The following is a 14,016-nucleotide window of genomic DNA, read 5'->3' on the forward strand; positions in this document are numbered from 1 at the left end:
CTTCATTATTTTCCATAGTTCTATCTTCTATATGACTTATTTGTTCCTCTGTTTCATGCATCCTTGTGGTCATTACAACCTGTCGGTTTCAAATCTCGGTTATTGTACTTTTCATTTCAGTCTGATTTTTTTTTTTTTTTAGCCTGGCTACTACCTTTCCGATTGTTGCTTTAGTTTCTGGATAAGTCATATTACTTATATCTGCTTTGATTAGATCTCTGGCAATGAACTTGTTCTTTTTTGGGGGATGAATTCCTCCATCCTGGCATTTTGTCTAGGTCTCTGTATTCTTCTCTTTGTTAGAGAAACCTGTTATGTTACCTGCTCCTGAGAGTAATGGCTTTATGAAGAAGAGATCATATTATGTCCAGGGCCTACTGTCTCAGGAAGTGTCTCTGGTGTATGCTGCTGTATGAATTCTGCTCCTGTGTTTTGGTTGCTCTATCCCTCAAGTCAGTCTTATGTAGATGTCTCCTTGCTTGAAGTATGGAGTGTTTGGGCTTTGGCCAGAATGTGGTGAGTTTTAACTAGGTGTGCTCTGTTTTGCTTGTTAAAAGAGACCTTATCCTATTTCCACTAGAGCTGAAGCTTTGCAGAACTCTATGATCAGTAGATGAGGTGCCTGTGGAGGTTTGTGCCAGTTTTCTGGGGAAGGTCTTTGCTGTGCTGGTCCTTACACACATTTGCTCAAGAAAAGCAATACCAGCAGAGTGCAGGGGCCAGAACTTGGTGTAAACAAGTTAGACCATCAGTGTTGGCCCTGCACTGTTGGTGATGTTGGTTTATCCTGAGGGGCAGGGGAGGAAAATAGCACCTATCTTTTCCTTTGTCCCCACAGAAGGGAGTTCATTCTATTTGCTGCCAGTGAAGCACTTTCAGGGGAACAAAAAATTTCCCCTCATGTGTCACAGGTATTTGTCAGATCGCTGTTTTCACACAGTCTCTGGGTCAGTGGCCTGCCTAGAACAGTGCAGTGCACTGTAGGCTCTACCCCAACAAGGCCTGCTGATTTTTAAAATTCCAAACTTCAGTGACCTGTTGTGGCTGGGACCTATGCTGGTCCTCTGGAAAACGGTCTCACCCTGGTGGAACTGATGCAGTTATGATTAAAAAGGGCAGTTGCATCAGAGTGTAGGGGAGTGGGATTTGGAGCAAAGCACATTAAACAGCCAGTATCTGGGTTAGCCACCTTCATCAGCTGTCTCTTTGACTTTGGGGAGTGAAATGGCTTCTGACTGTCTTGCCCCCAGAGAGGTAATACTACCTCTCAAACATGAGCTCCAACTGTCTCTCCCTATGTGCCTTAGGCAATCCTCAGATTGTGCAGTCTTCTCCAGGGTCATTTTCCTGCCTCTTTTCCAGGTGTAGGGAGACATCTTAAGGTTCTGTATTCCAGCCAAGCCTGGAGACCTCTAAAACTTCAGTCTTTGAGCCCCACTGGTTGCAAAAACTCATGAAAATAAGTCTCTCTATTTTCCCCAGCCAATGGCATTGGGGAAGTGTTCTCCTTATGCATATCCATGTGCTCTCCTCTCTCTCTCTCTCTCTTGCCTTCCCTTATGACCATGGCTCCCTCCCCTTCACAGTACCTGAGATCCATTCCTCCCCCAAACCACTTCTCCCTACTTCCTACCTTCCTCAGTGTGGCCTCTTCTCTGCCTCTAGTTGTGCAGTTTGTTCTCTAAGTCCTCAGTTCAATTTCTTGGGTATTCAGAATGATTTTATCATTATCTAGCTGTGTTCAATGGATGAAGGGATGAAGCAAGGTGTCCATTGATAGATTAATGGATAAAGAAGATAGGTATATTTATACAATGGAAAATCACTCAGCCATAAAAAAAATGAAATATTGCCATTTGCTACACCATGGATGGATATAAAGAGTATAATGCTAAACAAAATAAACAAGTCAGAAAAACAAATGTCATGTGATTCACTCATATGTGGAATTTAAGAAATAAAACAAGCAACCAAAATAGAGAGAGAGAGACGAACCAAAGAAACGGATTCTTAACTGTAGACAACAAACATATAGTGAATAGGGAATCTGCATGGAGGATGGGTAAAGTAAGTGAATAGGATTAAAAGTACGCTTACCTTGATGAGCACTGAGCAATATATGGAATTTTTGAATCACTATATTGTACACCTGAAAGTAATATAACATTGTATGTTCACTACAATGGAATTAATATAAAATAAAATAAAATAATTAAAAACTATTAACTGAAAATAAAGAATTGTTATATCGTCATTCTGTACACCTACAACTAATATAGCACTGTATGTTAGTTATACTTCAATAAAAATTAAATATATATATATATATAAACATATTTAAATATACATAACATTTTAAATAAAATCTAAAGAGAAATTGAATGGCCAATGGTGGCCAAGTGGGGTAAGAATATTTGAAAAGATCTGTTCTTGTTTTTCCTCCTGTTTTCTAAATTCCCTGCTATATGGTCATATTGCTTTTTAAGAAAGTAGAATAAAATCTATGTAGAATGTGGATATGTTTGAGTTGTGATATTAAGCAAAAAGCAGAATGCAAAGCTGGATCAACAATATAATTACAAGTATATAAAAACAGGCATAGAAAAAATACTGGAATGATGTATTTCAAATTGCTAAAAGTGTTTTTGTTTTGAGAGTTGAATTAAAGAGATTTTATCCATGTTCTCAATTTCAAAAATGCTGTAAAATGTGGTTATATTGCTTGTATAATATTTAAAGAGTAGATTAATTATGAATACTTCTTAGAACCTCGGAAAATATTTATGAAATAAGTGTCAACAGCCCCTCATACTGGGCTGAAGGTAAGGTTACAATTATGATTAAATCCTTCTGCCTTTAAATAAGGTGTTACTTTAAAGGAAGAAAGAGAAGCATAATGTTATCGTGTTAGGGTGGTATGGTGAAATATGTTATTTTCCTTCTTTTTAAACATTCAAAAGTCACAATGTTTTTCAATGAAGTGATGGTTTGGAGTATTACAAAGCAATATGGAAAGAAGGAAAAGTGAAAGATCCAGAATAATATAATTAGCTGAACTCTTTGCATACAATTTTTAAATATATTTTTAATGTTTATTTTTGAGAGAGAGACAGAGCATGAGCAGGGGAGGTGAAGAGAGAGAGAGAGGAAGACACAGAATCCGTAGTAGGCTTCAGGTTCTGAGCTGTCAGGACAGAGCTTAATGTGGGGCTCCAACCCAGGAACCACAGGATCATGATCTGAGCCAAAGTTGGATGCTTAACCAACTGAGCCACCCAGGCGTCCCTATTTTTTTAAAGTATGTACAAGCTGAGAAAATGCTGAAATGAAATAGAACAGAGTGATCAACAGTGACCTATGTTCCAGTATTTTGTTTTGTTTTGTCTTGTATTTTGTATTAGGGTATTTTGTCTTCTCTGCAGTCTCCAAGTATTCTGTATTGTGATTATTTTCCTTATATAATTAGTAAATGTTCTTTTTTAAAATGAAGGAATAGACTACATGATATCTAACAGATGAAAAGGTGGTTAGATCTGAGGTCCAAGGCTGTATTCTAGTTATAATGTTTAGAGATGAAATGGAAGATTAGAAGTGGTTGACTCACTGATTAGTTCACTGCTGGTGGTTCTGCCAAACAAGTGAAAGAGACGCGGTTCCACAGAGTGGAATGTAATGCAAATGGTGTCAGCTCAAGACTTCACATTGCTCCCTGTAAAGAAGATGGGAATATGAAGTAGGTATTGACTAGAAAATTAACCTCACAGGAGGAGTTAAGATGGTAGAAGTGAAAGGGAACCCTAAGCTTGTCTCATCCCTGGAACACAGCTAGATAGTAATCACATCACTTTGAACACCCAAGAAATCAATTGGAGGTGTAAAGGAACAAAGAAACCCTGCAAGTCCACAAGTAGAAAAGCAACAATGTTTTGGAAGTTAGAAGGTGCAGAGAGTTGACTTGGGGGAGATATAAGTGAATATGATGGCAGGGACGGAGCTTGCTTATGGGAAGCTACTGTAAAATATTATAAACAGTGGAGCACAAAATCTGAACTTTTACAAGTCCACTACTGTGGGAGACATGCCTGGCTTAAAGATTTTCAGGTGGAAAAGCAGGGTGGAGTCCCAGGAGTGACAGCAAAGATGGAGAATCCCCTGGGTTGCAAGAAGAAACCAGAGTGGTGCCAAAGTGCTGCACTCTTACCAGACATAGAAACAGGGACTCTAGCTGCAGGAAACGAGCTGGGGGGCTGGCTTAGTTCTCTATTTTGCCATAAACTTTGAACTGCTGGAGTCATGCAACCACTTTCCTTGCATGACCAACAAATGGCAAAAGCGTGGTGAGACCCTCCTCCAGAGGAACAGTGCAGGTCTGAACTGCAGGAGTTTCTAAAATTTGGAGTTTCAAAACTCAGTCTCATGCCTGAGATACAAATGTTTGGACACAAACAGGGTAAATGCAAGGTTAGATGAAAACTGGGGACAGAAGAGGGGTGACTATTTGCTCCTCTGTGAAGGTTCTCTGAAAACTGAAGGGCACAAACTTTCAGCTCTGGGGCTAGATAATGGGGTGCTAACATATTCATCCCTTGCATTAGTGCTAAAGGTCTTCAGAGAGCAAAACAGCACCACCTAGTGGAGCCCAAATCTATGTACACCAAACCCAGCCCCTCTACCTCAGAGGTGCATTTACACTACAGCAAGTCCACTTGAGAATCAGTGCAACAGGACCCTGCCCCAGAAGACCAACACAAACAACTCCCTTGCAGCAATTCTGCTGATTGTAGGGTGCTGCAAATTTCAGTTCTTGGGGAAATGGGATCAATTTTCCTTTTTACTTTTATTCTTTATTTTTTATTATTATTTTTCATTTATTTGCTTATTTTTTCAATTCCTATTATTCATTTATTATTATTATAATTTTTTTATATTTCTATTTAAATTTTAAGTTTATTTACTTTGAGAAATGGAGACAGAGACGACATGAGTGGGAGAGGAACAGAGAGACAGAAAGAGAGAAAGAATCCCAAGCAAGCTACATGCTGTTAGCATGGAGCCGGACATGGGGCTCAAACTCACAGTGAGATCCTGACCCTAACCAAATCAAGAACCAGACACTCAATCGTCTGATTGAGGTGTCCTATATATAGGGCATAGGTGTCCTATATATATATATATATATATATATATATATATATATATATATATAATTTTTGTGTATTTATTTTATTTTATTTTTTCTATTTTTAGATCTAGTTATTTTAACAAGCAGACTAAAACACACCCAAGATCTCTTTTTTGTTTTGTTTTGTTTTGTTTCTTTGTTTTTTGTTTTGTATCTTTTATTTGTTTTGGTTCAATTTTCTTTTATGGACAAAATGACAAGATGGAAAAATTCAACCCAAAAGAAAAAACAGGATCTATACCTCATGACCAGGAATTTAATCAATATAGATATAAGTAAGCTGTCTGAACTAGAATTTAAAATAACAATTATAATGATACTATACTAGCTGGGCTTGAAAAAAGTATGAAAGACAATAGAGAATGCCTTTCTGCGGAGATAAGAAAACTAAAATGTAATAAAGCAGAAATTTAAAAAGCTACAATGAAGATGTAAACCCAAATGAAAGCCATAAAAGCGAGGATAGGTGAAGCAGAGGAGCAAATCAGTGATATAAAAGATAAAATTATGGAAAATAATTAAGCTGAAATGGAGAGAGAAAGAAAGGTAATGGATTATGAAGGTAATGGATTAGACATAGGGAACTCAGTGACTTATTAACATGGAATAACATTCATATCATAAGAGTCCCAGAAGATAAAGAGAGAAAAAGAGGCAGAAGGTTTATGTCAGCAAATTATAGCTGAAAAGTTTCCTAATCTAGGGAAGGACACAGACATCAACATCCAAGAAGCACAGAGAACTCTCATTAAATACATCAAAAGCTGACCATTGCCAAGACATATCATAGTCAAATTCACAAAACACACAAAGAAAGAATCCTGAAAGCAGTAAGGGAAAAAAAAAATTCTTAACCTACAAAGGAAGACATATCAGGTTCACAGCAGATCTGTCTACAGAAACGTTGTGGGCCAGAAAGGAGTGGCAGGATATATTTAACGCGCTGAATGCGAAAAATACGCAGTCAGTATTTTTTTATCCAGCAAAGCTATCATTCAGAATAGAAGGAGAAATAAAGGGTTTCCAAAGCAAACAAAATGTAAAAGAGTTCGTGATCACTAAACAAGCCCTGCAAAAAAATTTTAAGAGGGACTCTTTGAAGGGAGAAAAATAGACCAAAGCAACAAAGACTAGAAAGGACCACAGAACATCACCAGGAACACCAATGCTACAGGCAACACAATGACACTAAATTAATATCTTTCAATAACCACTCTGAATATAAATGGACTAAATGTTCCAATCAAAAGACATAGGTTATCAGAATTAATTAAAAAAGAAAGATCCATCTATATGCTGCCTATAAGAGACTGATTTTAGACCTAAAGACGCCTGCAGATTGAAAGGGATGGAGAATCATCTGTCATGCTAATGGTTGTCAAAAGAAAGTCAGAGTAGCCATACTTATAACAGACATACTAGATTTTAAAACAAAGACTGGGGGATCCTGGGTGGCTCAATCACTTAAGCGCCTGCCTGTTGGTTTTGGCTCAGGTCATGATCTCACGGTTCATAGAATCAAGCCCTGCATTGGGGTCTGTGCTGACAATGCAGAGGCTTCTTGGGATTCTCTGTCTCCCTCTCTCTCTGCTGTTCCCCCACTTGTGCTGTCTCTGTCTCTCTCAAAATAAATAAATAAAACTAAATAAACTTTTAAAAATTTGAAGCAAAGATTGTAACAAGAGATGAAGAAAGGCATTGTATCATAATTGAGGGGTCTATCCATCAACAAGATATAAAAATTATAATCAATTTTGCCCCCAAAGTGGAATCACCCACCATATAAATTAATCAATAAACAATGAAGCAACAGAAAGAAAAATCAAGGGATCAATCACATTTACAATTGCAACAAAACTATAAAATAACTAAGAATAAATCAAACCAAAGAGGTGAAAAAAGTATACACTTGAAAACCATAGAAAGCTTATGAAAGAAATGGAAGAAGACACACACAAAAAAAGGAAAAAGATTCCATGCTCCTGGATAGGAAGAACAAATATTGTTAAAATGTTGATACTACCCAAAGCAATCTACATATTCAATGCAATCCGTATCAAAATAACATCAACATTTTTCACAGAGCTAGAACAAACAATCCTAAAATTTGTATGGAACCAGGAAAGACCCCGAATAGCCAAAGCAATCTTGAAAAAGAAAACCAAAGCAGGAGGCATCACAATCCCAGACTTCAAGCTATACTACAAAGCTGGAATCATCAAGACAGTATGGTACTGGCACAAGAACAGACACTCAGATCAATGGAACAGAATAGAGAACCAGGAAATGGACCCACCAACATAGGGCCAACTCATCTTTGACAAAGCAGGAAAGAATATCCAATGGAGTAAAGACAGTCTCTTCAGCAAGTGGTGCTGAGAAAACGGGACAGCGACATGCAGAAGAATGAACCTGGACCACTTTCTTATACCATACACAAAAATAAACTCAAACTGGATGAAAGACCTCAACGTAAGACAGGAAGCCTTCAAAATCCTCGAGGAGAAAGCAGGCAAAAACCTCTTTGACCTTGGCTGCAGCAACTTCTTACTCAACATGTATCCAGAGGCAAGTGAAACAAAAGCAAAGTGAACTATTGGGACCTAATCAAAATGAAAAGCTTCTGCACAGCAAAGGAAACAATCAGCAAAACCAAAAGGCAACCGACTGAATGGGAGAAGATATTTACAAACGACATGTCAGATAAAGGGTTAATATCCAAAATCTACAAAGAACTTCTCAAATTCAACACCCAAAAAACAAAGAATCCAGTGAAGAAATGGGCAAAAGACATGAATAGCACTTCTCCAGAGAAGATATCCAGATGGCCAACCAACACATGAAAAAATGCTCAACATCAGTCATCATCAGGGAATCACAAATCAAAACCATCATGAGATACCACCTTACACCTGTCAGAATGGATAACATTAACAACTCAGGCAACAACAGATGTTGGCATGGATGGGGAGACAGAAGATCTCTTTTGCATTGTTTGAGGCAATGCAAGCTGGTGCAGCCACTCTGGAAAACAGTATGGAGGTTCCTCAAAAAATTAAAAATAAAACTACCCTATGACCCAGAAATTTCACCACTAGGTATTTATCCAAGGGATACAGGTGTGCTATTTCAAAGGCACACATTCACCAGAATGTTTATAGCAGCACTATCAACAATAGCCAAAGTATGGAAAGAGTCCAAATGTCCATCGGCGGATGAATGGATAAAGAAGATGTGGTATATATATACAATGGGGTATTACTTGGCAATCAAAAGGAATGAAATCTTGCCATTTGCAACTACGTGGAGGGTATTATGCTAAGAGAAATTCATCAGTCAGAGAAAGACAAATGTCATATAACTTCACTCGTATGAGTACTTTAAGAGACAGAACAGATGAACATAAGAAAGGGAAGTAAAAATAATATAAAAACAGGGAGGAGGACAAAACATAAGAGACTTAAATATGGAAAACAAACAGAGGGTAACTGGAGAGGTTGTGGGAGGGGGGGATGGGCTAAATGGTAAGGGGCAGTAAGGAATCTACTCCTGAAATCATTTTTGCACTATATTCTAACTAACTTGGATGTAAATTAAAGATAATAATAATAACATTTTGTCTTAAAAATAAATAAATAAATTTAACAATAAAAAAAGTAATGAATGTGTAAAAAAGATGTGATTATATATATTTCTCAGCCATAAAAATGAATGAAATATTGCCATTTACAAGGACATGGAAGGAGGTATTGTGTATTATGGTAAGCGAAATACATCAATAAGAGAAAGACCCTATGAATTCACTCATTTGTGGAATTTACGAAACAAAAAGAATGCTCATAGGGGAATAAAAGAGAGAGGCAATTAATTAATTAATTAATTATGTAATTACTTACTTACTTAATTAATTGCAACATAATTAATTAATTTATTGTAATTAATTATTAGAGAACAAACTGATGGTTACCAGAGGGGAAGTAGGTGGGGGTGGATGTGTTAAATAGATGAAGGTGATTAATGAGGGCACTTGTGATGAGCACCGGGTCTTGTTTGTAAGGGTGGAATAACTACATTATACACTTGAAACTAATATTACCCTGTATGTTAATTAACTGGAACTTAAACACTTAAAAAGTGAGGTATATCTATATTTTTATTTTTTTTAATGTTTATTTATTTTGAGAGGGGGAGAGAGGCAGAGAGAGAAAGAGGGAGACACAGAATCTGAAGCAGGCTCCAGGCTCTGAACTGTCAGCACAGAGCATGTTGTGGGGCTGGAACTCACCAACCGCGAATTCATGACCTGAGCTGAAGTCGGATGCTCAACTGCCTGAGCCACCCAGGCACTCTATGATATATACTTTTTTAAGTTTTGTTTATCTATTTTGAGAGAGAAAAAGAAAGGGTGGGGGGACGTGAGTAAGGGAGGGGCAGAGAGAGAGAGAATCCCAAACAGGCTCCACACTGTCAGCAAGGAGCTCCCCGTGGGGCTCAACCCACAACAGGTAAGATCATGACCTGAGCCCAGGCAAGAGTTGGACACTTAACTGTCTGAGCCACCCAGGTGCGCTGAGATATGGTTTTATAGATAGCGCATGAATGAGTAGAAAAGTTATATATGCACCATTATATATGTCTCTTTGTTGTTCCTACTTAAGGAAAGTTTACTTTCTTAGGAGCTGCTGGAAGATCTGTGGATAATCTTTAGGGGCACTTTTTAATCAAAATTTGGTTAAAATGTCAGGGGATTAAAAAGAGCTGATTCCAAAACGGAATGAAAACATCAATAAAGTTCATAAATTGAAAAAAAAAATCACCTCTTGTTATTCACTCAGTTGTTTTCTAGTCACCATTTCTGGTTATTCTTTTCCTGCCTCTCCTTTGAGAACTCCTGCTACCAAGAGTGAGTCTACAGCAAAGCTAGATCTTTCATGTTCATTGCCTTTCAGTGTTGTAAGGCTCTTAGAGATCATTGTGTCTAATCTCCTTTGCGCACCAAGGGGAAAACTGAGGCCGAGGAAAGGGAGAAGGGTATTTCACCTAGGGAATGATGGAGGTGCAATAAGAACTCAGATCTACAGGATGCTCTCTCATTGACAGCATTGTGGCCAAAAGACAGCATAAGCAATGTGGTTCTTCTGATAATATGGGAATGATCATCATGAGCTGATAATACATTGACACTATTTTGTTATACATAGAAATTCCCAGGGAGACTCTTTGATGTAGCCTTCTAAACTATGAGAAATCCAGTGGGATAAATAGGATTCTCTTTTCTGGGGCCTGTCTTAGGGAGGCAGCTGTGGCATAATGGGGAATGCTTATGCTTCAGAATCAGACAGACTGGGGCTGGAATTCCAGCCCAGCACTTACTGCTGTATAACCATAGAAAAACCATTAAATCTTTTTGGCTTCAGTTTCTTCTTTTGTAAAATAAAGATTATAAAGAACACTCATCACCTAGGAACATCATGAGTATTAAATGAAACAAAATATGAAAGTGAGAAAACACATGAAAGGTAATTTGTAAGGGCTCAAAAAAAAAAAAAAAACAACAACTGAATCGGACTCAGGTTCGATCTCTTTTGTCCTGAATTGAGTAATTGGGTGTTGTGTGTGTGTGTGTGTGCATGCATGCACGTGTGTGTATGTGTGTGTATATGGGGGAGGGGCAGGGGAGGGAGGTAGAAAGATAAATTGAAATTGTTTGGGATTATTTCTGGCAATGCAGGTGTTTGGAAAGTAATAAAATTGGTAAACACCAGAGTCTACTCATAAATCTGTGATCATAGAATATTTTTAAAAACAGCTTTTTTGAAGTATACTTTACATACTGTAAAATTCATTGATTTTGAGTGCACATTTTAATGATTTGTATTACCTTTACTGAATTTTGCAGCAGTCATTATCATAACCCAATTTTAGAACTTTAATCCCCAAATAAGATCCTTCATGCCTATTTACATTTAATATTTTTTTCTCACCTCCAGCTCCAGGCAACCACTAATGTACCTTATGTCTCTATTAGCTTGCCTTTATGAACACTTTATAGAAATTGAATCATACAATATGTGGTCTGTTGTATCTGCCTTTTTCAATTATCATGCTTTGAGGCTCATGTATAACATACTGTGTGTCAGTTCAATCCTTTTTTATGACTGAATAGTATTCCATTATGTATATATGATTATTTGTTTATCTACGCACAATTGATAGACATTTGGGTTGTTCCTACTTTATGGATGTTATAAATAATGTTTCTATAAATATTTGTGTAAATATTTTCAGAAGATCTAAATAGAATAAGCTTGCATTTAAAAAATATGATAAAAATGAAAAAAAACACACACACAAACTCCTACAAATTGCAGACTTCAAAAGACATATGCACAGTCTTTTAGAACCATGGAATCCTGTTTAAGAAGTATTAGTTTAGAACTCAACAATTTCTAGTACATCTATAGCCCAGACTAGAAGATAAATGTTATAAACAATTTAAAAAGATAGAAGGATAGCTTGGACTATAATCCATATATTCTGAGTGACAAGTTACTGGATTCCACTTCCCCTGATGCCACACCCACTGTAAGAAACACATTTTCTTATTCCCTGTCTGTATTCACTGAGCAAAGATACACCAGCCAAGTGAAACACTCTGGTTTTTTTAAAAATAGAGGAAAAAAAGTGTTTGGAAGTATTTCTGTTTACTGGCTAACATGAAATTTTTCCAGAACATCAAAAACAAAACCTAACTCTGCCAGTAGCCACACATACATATGACTCAAGATTTAACACAATTTCTATAAATCACCAATTTATGAGGGAAAAGTAATTAGAATTTAGTTACATTCAAAGTTAAACACCAAAGAACTTGATAGTAAGGTGGGCAGGGTGTTAGGGGCATGAGAGATTATCTTCCAAGTATAGTAGGACTGTATGTGGTGGAAAGAGTGCAGCAGTAGTGACATTCTTACCTAGCCTGGGTATGAGAAACTTGAAGAAGAAAATTGCTCTCCCAGATTCTTTCCTGTCAAAATCCAAATCCAGGTATACAGAGAGGAAAATAGTGAACCAAAAGCAAACTCATTCCCAGCAAATATCTCCCCTCCCATACAAACAAAAGCAACCTATTTAGCTAGTTCAAATATAGACAATTCAACAATTATGTAGACTTGGGGGCATGTTGAAAATGTTTTTATCAGGGGCACCTGGGTGGCTCAGTTGGGTAAGTGTCCAACTTTGGATTTCAGCTCACGTGATGATCTCATGGTTCATGGGATCAAGCCACACATCGAACTCCATGCTGAGCATGAAACTTGCTTTGCATTCTCTCCTTCTCTGTCTGCTCTTCTCCAACTTGCGCTTTTTCTCTCTCTCTCAAAATAAATAAACTTTAAAAAAGTTTTAAAAATTGTATTTATCAAGTGCCCTTTGTTCTTCCACTGACCAATAACTCTCCAGTAGAAAATAAATAAATACATACATAAAAACAAAGCACTCAAAGATGCCCACACTTTAACAACAATGGGAAGGAAATCTTTAAAAGTATTCTCCAGAAGCAAACAATTGAGTGTGATATTTGACATGGCCAAACAGCAGTTACAAAGAATAAAAATATGTTTTACCTCACCTCTGCATAAGACACCTTAAAAAGCAAAGTAAAACTTCATTTCCCTATTCCAATTGCCAATGCCAATTTTTGAACTTTAGAAAGGAAATTAGAACCAAGGTGATTCTGAGTATATTTTGGGGTGGACACATTGTGTTCATACTATGTGGACTTTGCTGTTGGCTGGCACACCTGTGAACTAAGGTAGCCCGAGCAACCAAGGCTTGTATTTTCATTTCTACAGGAAAAGTCAGTGCTAAGAAGCTCTTCTGGGCTAGGTAGTCCATCAAGGAAGTCTGTTGTTTTGGGTGGAGCTCACACTGACCTTTGTAGTTACTGTGTTTATAGACACACCACTGGGGAATTTTGCTACCTGGAAGCTGCTTTTGTTTTGTTTTGTTTTGTTTTGTTTTCTACAGTGTTGCCCCTAATGCCACTATGGTAACTCTACATTAAAACAGTTGTTAAAGGGGAATCCATGAAGCAAAGGAGAAAGCTTGCTCTGGGAATTAGAAGACTTGGGTCAGACTAACCTCTGGCCTGACAAGCCATATATCTAATCTGAGCTTGTTTCCTCTTCTTTAAAAAGGGATATAATAACACCCAATTCAGTATATCTTTCTCTGTCCCTTGTGGGATTTCCTCTCTCTCTCTCTCTCTCTCTCTCTCTCTCTTCTTCTCCCTCTCCCTTTCCCTCTCCCTCTCTGTCCCTCATTCACTTGTGTCCTCTCTCTCTCTCAAAAATGAATAAATAAATAAATAACACCCAATTCAGGATCTTATGGGGATGAAATGGGTGTGAATGAGCTTTGTAAATTATAAAGTTTAGAGCAGGAACAGTGAAGAGTGCCATGTCATTTTTGTCATTGTATTATTGTTGTTATTGCTGTGTTACAATCACTATCTTTTCCATAGAACAGCAGTATTGGACTTAACCACTGCCAGATGCATGGTGACATTGGAATACCTAAGGCCTGCTCAAGCTGAGTTATCATCTTTTTTTTTTTGAGAGTGAAAGGGGGAGGGGCAGAGGGAGAGGGAGAGAGACAATCTCAAGCAGGATCCATGCCCAGCGTGGATTGAGCCACCCAGGCACCCCAATCTGAATCATCTGTTTGGGTACTAGTTCTTTCCCTACTAGAAGGTAAAAAGATGACTAATTAAAGCCAGTGACATAAGAATAAGCCATCTCAGAAATAAAAGAACAGAGAACCTAAACTCCAAG

General features: G+C 37.5%; 1 protein-coding gene across 3 annotated transcripts in view; it reads right to left on the reverse strand.

Moving 5' to 3' along the window:
- Positions 1-14,016, reverse strand: part of EDA2R (ectodysplasin A2 receptor) — a 112,158-nt gene that overhangs the window by 30,464 nt on the left and 67,678 nt on the right. For 2 of the 3 annotated variants that reach the window (XM_053202409.1, XM_053202408.1), the window contains exon 4: positions 2,297-12,558. The exons of the other annotated variant lie outside the window; for it this stretch is intronic. In XM_053202409.1, the coding sequence (XP_053058384.1) occupies positions 12,434-12,558 (125 nt within the window). In that variant the 3' untranslated portion in view covers positions 2,297-12,433. Of the gene's footprint in view, positions 1-2,296; positions 12,559-14,016 lie in introns of those variants that run through there. 3 annotated transcript variants of the gene reach the window in all.

The sequence above is a fragment of the Acinonyx jubatus genome, chromosome X, assembly GCF_027475565.1.
Source record: "Acinonyx jubatus isolate Ajub_Pintada_27869175 chromosome X, VMU_Ajub_asm_v1.0, whole genome shotgun sequence".
Lineage (NCBI taxonomy): Eukaryota > Metazoa > Chordata > Mammalia > Carnivora > Felidae > Acinonyx > Acinonyx jubatus.